General features: G+C 42.0%; 1 protein-coding gene across 1 annotated transcript in view; it reads left to right on the top strand.

Moving 5' to 3' along the window:
• gpc1b (glypican 1b) overlaps positions 1-10,390 on the top strand; it is a 68,188-nt gene extending 57,798 nt beyond the window's left edge. Inside the window, exons 5-10 of the mRNA XM_073491737.1 lie at positions 4,374-4,539; positions 4,708-4,838; positions 8,004-8,132; positions 8,469-8,602; positions 9,555-9,730; positions 10,154-10,390. Coding sequence (XP_073347838.1) covers positions 4,374-4,539; positions 4,708-4,838; positions 8,004-8,132; positions 8,469-8,602; positions 9,555-9,730; positions 10,154-10,359 — 942 coding nt within the window. The 3' untranslated portion in view covers positions 10,360-10,390. The remainder of the gene's footprint in view (positions 1-4,373; positions 4,540-4,707; positions 4,839-8,003; positions 8,133-8,468; positions 8,603-9,554; positions 9,731-10,153) is intronic.
• The last annotated feature ends 4,291 nt before the right edge of the window (positions 10,391-14,681 follow it).

Genomic DNA, 14,681 nt, shown 5'->3' on the forward strand with positions numbered 1-14,681 from the left:
AGTGATGCTAATTTCCACCATGCGGCTTCTTCATAATGCACCTTTCCCGTCTGATGCCATTTCGCCGGTCCTGAAGGACAGTGAGCGATGTGTTCATTAAGCTGGCTAGGGAAAATGCGTAAATAATTAGCACGGCTTTTATGAAATTACCAAATGTCATCCCGGCGCTAATGCCAGGGCACTGGAGCCGCTGCCACTCTGAATGAGGTCACTGAGTGCCTTCTGCCCTATTTACACACACTCATCAAAAGTCTGTATTGCAAGGATAGTCACTATGGACACACTTGGACGATCTCTGTAAAAAGGGAATTACCAAGCTCGGTCCACTGAACTGTGCGAGAAGACGGAATGTGTAATTTTTTCCCTGAATCATCCGAGTTGAGGCCAGCTCGGTACAATTTGACTGAAAAAGGAGTAGACTTCAACCAACTGCTCAATTTCGTATTCATAATCTGTACGTTACTGTCGTTCTTCCCCAGCGCAGAATCGGCACTGTGCTGTACTAAATGCAGATTGGAAGAGCACTGTGATGGGAACAAATGAGACAGTGAGAGAAAGTGAGAGGAAGAAAAAGTGACAAACTCCAGCTACTGCTTTCATGTCCCTTTATTACTTACACAATCCTTCTTCCCCCAGTAAACTGTACTGATATTTCCCAGAGCTGTGCCCTGCGCTGTCCTCTGTCTCCTTTAAGTGTCAATAGCTCGGTGTGCTTATTTGGATCCTTGCTTTCCCCTCCTTTTCCCCTGTAATTCTATCTTCAATTGATTGGGCCTTAATGAGACAACCGCTCTATTTATAGCTATGTATTGCCACTTAAAGGGCCCAGTGACTGAAGATGTTTACCACACGCTGCTCAGGGAAGTATTACACTGCTTGAGAGAGTAAAGCTGGAGGAAATAAAATGAAAAATGTCTCCATGTGTGCGCTCTGAACGCCTTTGTGTTCGCTACCAACTTGAAACTAGCATGAAACACGACATGAATCCGTGCAATGTTTTTAGGTGGATTAGTCATGAGAAATCAGAGCTGCAGTGAAAGGTGATGAAAGAGTTTCGTGAAAAAAGGAGGCAGAGAACACAGCAAAGCAGAGCAGAGAGAGATCGAGATGCGTGGAAGAAGGGAAAAAAATGAATAATTTGAGGGATGTTTTTTGTAAGAGGAAAAAAAGAGAGAAGAGAGCAGTCAGATGCACTCTGTCTTTCTGGTTAAGAATTAATTCCTCCCCTGCTTTCGCTCCGGGGCTGCACCAGTTGCTGTGTCCTCAACTTTTTACGGACTGCTTTTATTCCCTCGGGCAGGGGAGTGGAGGAAGTAGGCCACGCGCCACATAGCTCACTCTGGAGGCAAGGAGTCTGGATCAGCTCGCTCTATAACACAAGGGGGGGGAGAGGTCGCTCATATATCGTTACTAATTACAGAGGAAAGACAAGCAGAGAGAGGGAGACAGGCAGAAGAGTCTCGGGCTCGACTGCTCTGGGCAATATAGAAAGTACTGACAGGTATGGGGAGCATGTTGTGAAGGTGAGGCAAGGACAAGTAAGGCTGTGGGGGTTAAAATGCAGCACAGTCATCTCATAACCCTAAAACCTAAAACAATCTCTTGACATCTCCTGAAAGGCGAGTATAGTATATACGATCAGTTTCTTAGTTCACTGTCAGAAAATGTATCAGTAACTGTTTTGATTGGCAATAAACCATTTGTTATTTATTTAAAGGTGCAATATGTAAGAATTGGCCACCTGTTGTATTCATACTCCAAACAAACAGGGGGCAGCATGTAACTAGAGTAACCACTAACTGCTGTTAGCTGCTAGCAGGTGTTTAAGCTGACTCTGCCCAGATCACTGGGCGGGGCTAGCTGGTTAGCATGCTAAATGTAATAGATATTCCCGCAACACAATACATAGATGTCTTTTACATAATATAAAATCTGGTATTTCTTCATTTTTTTTTATAATTTTAGTTAATTTGTGAAGGGTTTAAACTAATAAACTACACATTGTACCTTTAAGATGATAAGTTTGTTGTTTCAGTGCTAATTCCATTTGATACAATAAAGGTTATTGTTAAACTGTAAAAGAATAATAATAACCTGCCTCCGCTGGCAAACACATCTGACGCATCACTGCAAAAAGTGTTTGTAGTCGGGCTCTTATCGAGATAGGATTTTTTTTTTCATATTCAATGAAAGAAAATGGTGAAATATGTTTCCAAAATCCCAAGATGGCGTCTTCAATGTCTTGTTACTGCCACAAAGGAGAAAAGAAACCAGAAAATATTCACATTTAAGAAGGTGGAATCAGAAAGAAACAAAACACTATTTTCTTAACTGTATTTTCTAAAAGATTACTCAAACCTATTTAGTGATTATCAAAATAATTGGCAAAAAAATGTAATAGTTAATAATAGACAATTAATTTATTAATTGATTATTTGTTGCTGCTTTAATGTTTTCTGAAAATCACAATTATCACAACAAAGATAATCCTGAGTTTTCAGCCCTAGGTCTATGAGTCATTACCGTGACAGCCCGTCTTTCACAGTGCCTGGTGCTCCACAGCTCCAAGGTTGCAGAGGAAGTTGTCAACATCAACGTCCAATTAACACCATGGAGGTGTTACACGCTGTTTCATGTCTGTTGTGTGTGGCCTGGGATTCCCAGCATTAATACTGTATGGATGATGTAACAGAAACTAGATTAATGACTGTCTGTCCTTAATAAGTACTTCATTAACATCACCCTGGGTTTTTTTGGGTTTTTTTTTTTAACTCCCCTGCCACCGCTCCTCGGCGAACCTCGTTGCTTTTTTAACACTCCCCTTTCTCCTTCATTTTGACTCTTTTTCTCCACTCATCCCTGCACACTCCCTCTTCTGCCTCACCAAAAAAGCATTCATCTGACTCATCCCCGGCTAATGAGTGGTAGGGTAAGGACGGGAGGAGGGAAGAAAAGGAGGGCAGGAGTGAGGATCTGACTCATGTCTCATATGACTTGAGATTAAGCCTGGGAATGTGGTTATTGCTTTTCTGTGTCACTTACTTCACTTTATTCTGTCCTCTTCTGGCAATAATTAGCAAAATTCTGTTGGTCGCTTTAATACATCACAGATACATTAAGGCTTAATTTAGGCTTATTATGTTTTTAGTTTTAGATTTAATATAGGGATGAAACCGTGTCAAAATAAATAGCTTTTGCTTTATGTGGATCAAATATGATTAGATTAAGTTTTAATGATCCATGTGGGGAAATTGAGCTGATGCACCCATAAATAGTCACCGAATACAGCCAAGACTAAAAACAGAGCACAGTGAAGGACGTTGGAAACTTTACAGCCAACATGTTTGACACTAGAGCTGATGAAGGAAAGCACTGCAAATAATGCAGAAGAAAATATGAAAAGAGTGCAGCCAATTCTAAGACGCACACAATAAGTACACCATGGAGGACGAGTGCTGCAGATGAACTGGCTTTGTTAATGCTGAGTATTGTCAGCAGGGGACAGTTCTACTGTCCGTGGTCTGTTTTCATGTCCAATAACGTTGAGCAGACTACCAACCAAACCAAACTACTGACAGGTCCTGAGTGTCTATGATTTGTTTTCCCACCTGATTCCTATTGTTGTCCTATTCCCACTGTATATTTGCTTAAAAGCTGGTTTTACTGTGACTTTGCTGTTGGAGGAACAGTTTCCAGGAAAAGCATCAGGCTGGCCCAGATGTCAGCTTAGAGGAGCTTTGTATGCGTAGCTGGGCTCGTTCCACCTCTCTCTCTCTCCCCTTCTCCCCCTCTCCCCCTCTCCCCCCCATCTCTCTCTCTCTCACACACACACACACTTCCTGAGGTTTTGTATGCATAGCTGTACTCTCTTGTGAACAGAGCTTACTGGTATTAACCCAGTTTCACTTTTCACGCACCAAGGCCCTTTCCTGGGGGAACAGCCTCGTGGGATAGAGAGAGAAATGGAAGAGGCAGGAAGGATGGAGTGAGGGACTGAGAATACTTGTATGAATGTCAGGGCCTTTTCATCGCATGTGAAACAAAAAGTGAATTCTCCCAAAGTGGTTTCCAAGGAAACTGTGCTGAATGAAAGTCTGGTGCAAACTAAAAAAAGGTCACCACAGGAGGTGACCTCCCACGGTTCTGTGACTGTCATTGTCTGGCCACAGAAATTTCCATCTTTTCATCTGTTAAATCTGAACACTTGTTTAACTCTCCTGTACAGTAGCAACAGTTAAAGTGGTCGGATTCACGCTTTGACCAACTGCCGCTTTCATTTTTATCCTTCAGGCTATTAGATCATACATGCTTGACTAAACAGTAATTTTTCATCCAGGTGGTGTGTGTGTATTTTTGTCTGTGTCCTACCTCAGGTGCAGCTGAGCCAGGAGTGCACGAGGGCCATGATGAGGCTGACTTACTGTCCCCACTGCCGCGGCATGGCCTCTGCCAGACCCTGTGCCAACTACTGCAGCAACGTCATGAAGGGCTGTCTGGCCAACCAGGCTGACCTCAACACCGAGTGGAGGCATCTGGCAGGTGTGGAGCACACACACACGCTGACACGTGCATCCGATTCAGCCATATGTTTGCTCAAAGGTTCACCCGACACATGATGTTACTTTGCAGCAGAATCGCTCGGTCAACGTTCCACACATGAAACGTTTCACGCATACTTCAAGCTAACTGTGTCTCCTGTCTTTGCAGAAACAATGATACAGGTGGCCGATCGCTTTGATGGACCATCTGGTGTGGACAGCGCGGTCCCCTCACTCCCATATCGCATATCAGAGGCCATGCTAACCATGATGGATAATATAGAGACCATCAACAGCAAGGTCAGAGCACACACGGTACACACATACAGCTGCAAACAGCTGACCACACCATATGAACAGAGAATACACAGACAGCAATTTATTGTGAGATGACACACAATGTTGCACTCACCACCAAAGCCACTTAATACCCCAAATTTTTTTAAAAGTACTGATCCCAAACTAAATTCACACCATACTCACTGATTTCTGCAAATGGCAGCTCACTATTGAGTTTGTATTTTGGCTCGCAAAGTAGAGAGCTTTGCAGACTTGTAACATACAACAGACCCTCGATATCATCGGAATACGCAGCATTAGTAGGTGTGATGGTCATACTTCAGTTGTGACCATATAATCACCTATTTCCCTTGATTATTAGAGCAGGTAACTCTGTGCCACAACTGTGACGATTATTAATGGAGCAGAACACTCTCGTTCCATCGCAGAAGCTTCTTCTGAGAGGAAACTAATGTACCGGTGTATGCTGTTCAGAATGTATAAAATGTTAGGTAAGGTAGGTAAGAATATGTCTGCATGTTGCTCTAGTCATAGCAGCATGCTGGGATGCTGCAGTGTAGGTCTCTGTAACAAAAGCAGCCCGATGAAGAACTCAAAATATGCCCTTGCCAAACATTATACATCGCTAAGTTCAACACCAATGCTATCATTGCCAAATGTATTGTAACAGCTAGTAAGTAACCCCATAAATACTTTGACAGCATTACTTAAATTGGTTTTCTGTAAACAGTTCTTTCCCCCTGGTCCTAAAATCACCTTATGTAAGTAGATACAGTATATTATCATGAATAAAATAAGTCTTTGTGAACATGTAGACCAGGACTGCCCAAAGTGGGGCAGTTCAACTCAGCCCAACAGATGTTTCTAGAAAAAAATCATATATTTAAAGGTGCAATATGTAAGAATAACATTCAAAAATGAACTAGAATTATTAACAGAATGTTGGTATAAGAAGGATTATGTCAAAGACATATCTACTGAAGTTAGCTGTTAACTGTTACATATTGTACCTTGATGTTGTTTTGTCTTTGTGAGTAAAAAACTCATTAAATATGTAGGTTCATTTAGTATTTATTCATTGTCACAGTCTGAGAACACCGGGCATATTTACCCTTTGACGTCAGTAAGGATACAAAATACCAATTTGCAATCTTAATAATCCAATGAAATAGGTGTCTGCTTTTGGTCAGAGCGTTACCATTAAGTTAACAATTCATCTTTTCACTTTCTGTTCCCTTGTTCCTCTTCCTCCCTGCCCAGAAAACACAGACAGAATGATTATGCAATCTACAAAAAGGTTCAATTATATTAAGAATGTATTTTAAACAGATGTTTGTTGCAAATCATAGAAAGTGTTGCAGATGACAACATCCATCAGCCACCATTTAATGACACCTTAACTCTAGTTAGAGTTAAATATATGTAGATTGTTTTTTCCCGCTCAAGGGAAGTCAAAGTCAAATTGGTGAACATATATCGAATATATATGTATAAAACTGACTGCATTATTTTTTCAAAAGCCCTGAAAGCTTACTGTCTTAATCAGGTTCTTGCTTTGAATGAGGGGGTCCTATATTATTATATATAACAAAAGAGATTTAGCAATGTAGGAATTAAAATGAGATGACAGTTGTAGCCAGGCGGCTGTCAATCAAATCCGTTGAAAGAACACCCACACAGTCCCGTTAAAGCAGATTAGCTGATTAGCTTCTCTCTCTTTTTTTTTTAAATGAATATTTAATGTTGCGGAGAAATACTTGAGATATGAACCAAGTTTTCAGGGGCTTTTAAATATTCATATCACCTGTTAAAGCAGTAGAAATAGTAGTAAGGAAATAAAATATCTTAACTTTCTCAGCAAATGCCACTGGGCAAGCTATTACCGTCAAGTCAGTGACCCTGCTGCCTCATTTCCCTGACATTCATTTGTTTGTACAATTAACACCTATCCTACCACTAAATTAATGCTGTTGAAAAGCTCCAAGTACCTGATTTTAAAATAAAAGGATGTGAGTCATGACAGAGCCTGCGGGCCAAGCGTTTACTTCACTGTTTAATGGTGTTTGAGCAACAGTTTTTATACGAGCCCTTAAAAGGCACGGGCAGCGATGGAAATCTGACTGAGTTGTTTGGTGAAGGTAGACGAAAGACAAAGCTTCCACTGTGCTGGTTGTGCTGTTAAACAGCCTGGCTGGCTAGAGGTGAGCCACGGCCTGGCAGACTGCCTCTGACCTGGTTCAGAATGGTAATCACACACAGCTTCAGCCTCTGATCTCCATCTCTGGAGGAAAGCGCTGTGTTGATCCCATAGCAGTCGATTCGTGACTGTGCTCTAGTATTACGGTAGACACAGTGTAGGACAGATTATCTCCTATTTACATAATCTGTTGACATCAAAAACCATATGCTGTGTTATGTACTTTTCCCATCAGAACACCAAATACTGATATAAATGAGTGCAGGGAGTAAATGTGCTTGAGGAATCTGCCACCGCTCAGACAACAGCCACATTTTTAAATGTCCATTATTCCATCTGCGAGCCGCACAACGGCGGCAAGTTATGCCGAACGACACGACTAGAAGCTTACGACAGGATTATTTTATAGTTATGTGTGAAGGTTCAAAGGCTCCGGGCTCCTCTAAGCAGGCCAGATTGGATGACAGATTGACTGCAGTCTTACTTTATTCCCTGGGCTCCGTTTATGAAATGTAAGCCCCGTAGGGACAAGACGTACTTTCTGAGCTGCGAATCATTCTGCCGGAGCGATGGTGTGATTGACTCTTGGGGTCATGCAAATAACCAGTAACCGCTCCTCACTGTTGCTTTTCAAAGGAGGAGCTTTGTGTGTACGAATACGCTCATGTTCTTTGTGCCCTTGCAGATGGTGCGACAAATGTGAAACGCTTTGCTGATGCAGTATGGGTTTATGGGATTCTATTCAGAGAGCAAGTTCAAGTGTTAGATGTCAGTCTTGTTAACACCAACACCAATAAAGATCCGTACGAACTACATATGGTAGGAAAATAACCTTTATAGAGCGAGCCTGCAGTTAGTCACCACTTGAAAATGAAGATGAATTTGACGACAAGGCAGTTTGACCTGTTTTGGTCCGTACAGTGTCTGAAAATTTTAACTTTTTCTTTTCCGCTTTCTCTTCGCCCCAGTTGTTCCAGTCGTGTGGCTCCCTCAGAGAGAAAGAAACCAGCAGCACAGGGGTCGATGACTCCATGAAGAGAGGGAAGGTTGTAGTGGAGGACAAGTTGGCATCCAGCTCCAGCAAAATGGACAAACTGGTTAGTATTTACCCGACTGGATCTGTGCCCTTGTTATTGCTCCCTGATGGCCTAGTTCAGCCTTTTCAAATGGATGGTTTATGATGCTGCAGCCATTGATCATCACGGGCAATTAAACCCCTTCTGCTGTTCATTTAACCTTTATACAGTCGACTATGGGGTGATTATATGAGAATGAATTCTTGAATGGATGAATGAGTCAGATGACTGAGCACTGCGGTTGGTTATTGAGGGAGAAAGTGTTTTTCTTACTCTCCTGCCTGAGTCAAGCATCATGCAGTGATTTTGGGTAAAGTGTGAAAGCTCATGAATCTGCTCTTGTCGACTCTGCCTCAGGTGTCAGATGTAACCATGAAACTGAGGGAGCTGCAGCCGTACTGGGTTTCTCTCCCAAGTGTTCTGTGCAGCGACAGAGTGGCCACTGGAACAGGAGCCGAGGACAAGTGTTGGAACGGCATGAGCCGAGCCAGGTGGGGCATAAAAAACCAGGAGAGAAATGAATTTCAAGATAACATATCAAAGTACTAAAAAGTTGACCTGGTACCTTGGGAAATTATGTTTTTTAAAGCACAGTACACTGCAAACTGTGAGTTGCTGCTGAGGTGACCAGACATCTCAAAATCTAATTTTTCACTATTTTTTTTTTTTTTTTCTGTTTTTAGAATATACTCAATTGTAATCACAAACTATTGCACAGGTGTTTCCAGCCATCGACATTCTTTCAATAATAGGGAATTGGAGTTACTGAGCATCCTGGGGTGATACATACTAGCTGTCATTGCTACTGTCACCACTCATTTGTCATCTGTCAGTTGTTCGTCATCACAAATGTATAAAGTACACGCAAAAGACGAATGGCTTTGTCAAGATAAGCACCCGACAGAGGTAAAGCTACGCTATATTACAAAAATGAAGTAAGTCATGATAGGATGATGGTAAGCTAAAATGATGCTAGCTGAATGAAAGCAACACATTGGCCCAAATCTAAACTGATCCAAGTTTAGATTTCTTTCTCGGTAGTGCTATTGGCTGTTACATACTATACTAAGTACATACAATATACTTTTTTTAGCCCTATTTGGTCTGACATGACCAGTGGCGTCAGGTGGCTTATGTTAGCTAACATTAGCAAACTTTAAATAGATATTGTTCTGTAGTACTGAGGTAGTTTGCTGACTCTATGACTCACAGTGTATGCTATGGCTACACACCATTTTAGCTTGTCACATATAACACACATATCAATTGTTTCCCGTTTGTGGTCCCATCCCATTCACTCTGTCTGGTTTCCTTCCTTCCTGGTCTTCTTCTTTAACAGGCCACTGTTCATCAAAAGTCACATAATCTCTAATTAACTGTGTTGAATTGTTGAAAATGTCCAGCCTGTGTTTCACATGTTAAACGAGTGTTCATGTGTGGCAGGTACCTTCCAGAAGTGATGGGTGACGGCCTAGCCAGTCAGATCAACAACCCTGAGGTGGAAATCGACATCACCAAGCCAGATATGACAATACGCCAACAGATAATGCAGCTGAAGATCATGACGCACCGCTTGAAGAACGCTCTCAACGGCCAGGATGTGGACTTTCAGGACACCAGTGAGTAGTTTCGCCATCGCAGCCCACAAGTTTCCAAAGAACATTCAGAAGAAACTCCCTTTCGGATGACTAACAGATGATTTAAGCTTTTAAGTTCTAGATTAAGGGAAATAAACAACTCTGACTATTTCTCTCCATCTGTGGAGGCAGCACACTATCATTTTGAATAATTGAGGTCATATTTTGTACGGCATAATAAAAGTAAAATTTTCATCCTTTTTTCTGAAGCCTGCACCTGGACAGCCGACCTCATTTTTCTTGCTGGTAGTCAAGCAAATACTGCATGTGCACAGTATGTTTAATATGTATGAGTATGCGGCAGCGGTCTTCATATGTTAATTCTAAAAATACATAGCCAACACCATTTTGTAAATGTTATGTGTGTCATACCAATAAGCTCAAAACCTGCCTCTCTGTCCATAGGTGATGATGTCAGCGGTTCAGGGAGTGGCAGTTGCGCCGACGAAATGTGTTCCCGGGGCCCGCGCCTCGTTGTCCCAGCCACTCAGCCACCCATACTCTACCAATACCCTGCAGAAAACGAGAAGGTGAAAGCCTCGGCCAACCAGAACCTCCCAGGCATCAGCATTTACATGCTTTCACTGCTCACTTTGCTGCTGCGGCGATAATTGACGGGGGAATCCACCAACTGGGACTGAGTTTGGGACACAGGGGTTGGGGAGAGTCTGAAAAAGGGGGAGAAAGGAGAAGCTGGGGGTTAGTTACTTTGCCAAAACTTAACAAGTATAAGGAAACAACAAAAAAAAAGATTCACTTGGATGGACTTCCTTTTGGTTTTGGATTAGAACATAAATGGAATTTCGAGTATTCATAAATGTTTCAGTTCTGCTCTTTTCTTTTGTTTCTCGCTATATTATGACACCATTAGAGCTGGTCTTTTCGCATCTTCTAATGTTTTGTTTCTGGTGTTTGGGTTCTCTGAGATTATATCTGTACCTAAGACATGTGTATGACTATATTGTTAACAGTATGTTGGTGTTGACACCACGGGGAGAGGGAGAGTGGGGCTTTGAAGAGGTGCTCAGATACATATATTTGATATTCCACTCCTTTAAAAAAAAAAAAAAAAAAAAAAGCACTTGTGTTCAGTAGAATTATTTATTTATTAATAACTCAAACAAAAAGACCCCAGAGTGGTTTTAATAACTCTCCGATATTTATAGAAATAGAACCACAAACCTAAATGACATAAAATATTGATGATTTTAAAAAAGGAGGATAATCTGGACACCACGACCCACTGGGCCTCTTTAATACATTAAGCCTCACAATATCGCTACACACAGCGAGGATGAGAGCGCTCCGCGTCAGCACTTTTTTGCCATTTCATCATGTAAGCTGTAATAATAACCGAGATCACATTCGCACTGACATGATCGTCTAATGTGGGAGTAACGTGACCCGTCCGCCACTCCATCCTCTCATCCCTACAACCCCCACCCACCCCCTGCTGAGGCAGATCTCCCTCTCTCTCCAGACCCCGCTGGCTGTGTAGGATCAACTCGAGAGGTCTGGTGTAAGCAAAACACATGCTAGGCCGGGTCCAGGTCTCAGATGACAGCAGCTTCCCACTATAGAGCACTGTATGTGGAACCGGGGGTGTCGGTTTTAAAGATCGCTCTCACAGCAAAGGATTGACAGTTCATGACTTTTGAAACGTGTAGCAGAACAGAAATGTACACAGAGGCAGAAACACTGCTGTCATGTAGCGCTTTTTTTTTTTCTTCTCAGTATTCTTTTTTATGCTCACAGCGGAAGCGTAATATGCATAATTTTGTGTGCTCCCTGCAAAGGATCAGTGCTCCTGTGATTAGCATCATAATTGCAACTACCAATGTCATACGATTTTGTCTAATTGCAGCAATGATCACAGTAAAAGCCACACCGTGCACGTCTTTTGAATTGTACTACTATTTGTATGGCAGACACAGCAGTGTACATATTTTTGATTGCTTCTTTGTTGTTTTCTAAAACAAAAAAAAAATAGCCAATTAGGTATCAAAATTTTAGAACGGCCTGATAATTGTATGCTTTAACTCGTCTGTCATAGTGTATCCATATCTGCCTTCCATTTTTCTGCAACTTTTTCTATATCAGTGCCTCTTTTCTTCCCACCCCCCCACCCCCACCCCTACCCTTCTCCTCGCTCATCAGTTATAATGACCTTTAAAGCGTTCGTCATGCTTCTACATGATGGCAAGGCAATATGACAATGACACAGTGCTTCATTACGTGTCAACCTTACTGGGAATGTTGTGGGAACACGGCAAAAAGGCTTTTACCTGATGAGAAGCTTGCCGGGGAGGAAACACAAACCGCATTTTTTTTTTTTATTATTTCAAAGAAACGTCAAAGCTCTCATTTAAGAACGCTGCGTGCAGGATGATGGGACGACGCTTGCGTGTGTGTGTGTGTGTGTGTATGCGTGTGAATGTGTTTACTTGTCTTTCGTCGGTAGAGCAAATGAGGGATGGACGACAGAGCCTTTATAAATCTTGTTTGGATGGCACCGCAATGAAATATGTATTGAAATGTATTGGAAGTAATTGCATGACGGAGTGCTACTCAACTGACAGCAATGGGAGATTAATATAGCTCGTTTTTCAAAAAAAAAAGAAGAAAAGAAACGGAATTTCAACCTACAGCTGTAATAACTCCCCGTCTGTACTGATGGTGTCTGTGCTTGTCAGTATTGAACTTGTATATGACAGAGAAACTTAATGTGGAGGACAGAAATGGACAGTTGCACACTGGGACAATCTGTTATAATTTCATTTCATGACAGTTGATAATAGTGCAGATCCCATTAAGTAGTTGGGGGGCTCCTTCAAAGTTTGAGAAGCACATCTGTTAGATACTTAATTACTGCTCTCAAAATGCTTGTCATAGGTGTCACCTGACCGGTTATTTTAATGGTACTTTCTCTACTTTTTTTGACATGCTTTATTAATGTACGAATGTTTGCTGTGCGTCCGTGTTTTTCTGTTAGTCCCTGGTTAAGAAATCTGCCTGTGACTGCCTTTGACACTTTGTCTCGTGATGGGGGTCGATTGTGAGATTTAAAAAAAAAAAAAAGTATTCGATACACATTTTGAACCAATTAAATACACACTTTGAACCAAGAACAATTAGCAAGAGCGCCACATGGTTCTCCTTATTGTGGCCCTCTTGGAAAAATCTGAACATGAATGTGAAAGTGCACATTAAGCCCCCGCGAAAAAAGCAAAAGAGAAATGACTCCAACTGTGATGGTGACATTCCAATTCAAAGACGACTTGTAACTCATGACTTCAGTTTCAATGACTGCCTCACAATGTCATCGGCTGAAATTTGCACAACCCCTCACCCCTTCTCTCCTCCTTCACCTTTTGATCTCATTAATTTGTTGCTCAAAGTACCCCTCCCTTTTATAAAACCTGCACTTTTATGAGGCCAATAAATGGCGTCGTCTGCACAAAGACATCACAAGATGGTCGATCGATACGTGAGTCAACACCTTCCAGAAGCGACTATTGATTGGGGATGTGTGTATGCAGATAGACATGGCCCAGCAAGACGTCTCCTGTTCAACTATGGGGAAACAGTGTAAACACAAAGCCCCTGTGTGTGTGTGTGTGTGAGAGAGAGGCGGCGGGAGAAAGGTTTTGTCCGGAGCGCTGATCTCAGATCAGTTTGAGCGCCTCGATCCTGCCCTCATTCATTAGGTGGCAAAAATGCAAAGCTGATTATCCTGCCGTTACAAGACGGCTTTATTCTACACTGAGTTGAATATGAGAGGAATCTCTTAAAGGTGCCAATTTATGAGGAAATAAAAAGTACTTTTAATTTTTCTTGTTTTTATTTACTTGGATTTGTTGTTATCAGAAAATCTATGGAGAGTTTGTGCTTATGGTGAAGATAGATGCCAGAAAGAGGATGAAAAATACAAATGTCTCATTTGCTGTTGTACCTGAAATCTTGTGTCAATTATATACATTGTAAGATTTTCAACATGCCTGTGTCCTGTCTCTTTGTTATTCACGTTGTATTGCTTTTAGGAAGACGCAGCATCAGGAACAGGAAATAGAACAACAACAAAACCAGCAAAACAACAGAAAGAAAGGAAGGGGGCACAGGGGGGACCACACCTCCGCTGGTACAATTGTTGATTTTTGGATGGCCACCCCAAGATTTTCAGTGGCCCCTTCTGGCCCCCCGTACAGAAAATTTCTGGGGGCGCCCCTGCAAATATCAAATTGCAGCTACCCTTTACATAAGCATCCTTTATATATATTGGTAAAACCTTATTGTGCAAACATCATCCTCATATATCATATATATCATCATATCTATCACTCACATATTGTGGCAATGTCTATGTGTCCTGTGTCTTTAACGGTGGGTGTCTTTATGCTTATATGATGGGCAGTAAAAAGTTTCATACTAACATCTGGTAGATCTATAAATGGTTTTGTATTCACAAACCACTTAACTCACACGAAAACAACATGCAGATCCATCCTATCTGGGTTTCTCAGAAAAGGGAAAACGTCTGCTCTTCTTCAAATTCTCCATCCCATCTGCCCAAGTTGTTTCCCAGAGCGCACTGGGGCACGCTGCCACCTAAAAGAAGAGCCAACTCCGCTCCAGTGATGATGTCAGAGGTGACAGCTGCTGTCGGCTGTTGCCACACGTTCAGAGCACACTAAGTGCTTTGTCTTGTTCTGCGTGTAGACAATGGGATGATCGTCCCCCTCAGGATGGTTTTAACAAGGTGTACTTGACCACGATCCTATGGGAGATTGAGATGCAACGCTTTGCAAACTGCTCTGATGCACACAAAGTGCTTCATATATCTGAATAGATGCTTGTGGTTGTAGTGCAGGGCTGCAGTGTTTCCACCTCTGTCACTCTCTTATAGGAGTGAAAAGCGCCAGCAGAAAAAGCAACA

Source organism: Pagrus major, chromosome 21 (genome assembly GCF_040436345.1).
Source record: "Pagrus major chromosome 21, Pma_NU_1.0".
NCBI lineage: Eukaryota > Metazoa > Chordata > Actinopteri > Spariformes > Sparidae > Pagrus > Pagrus major.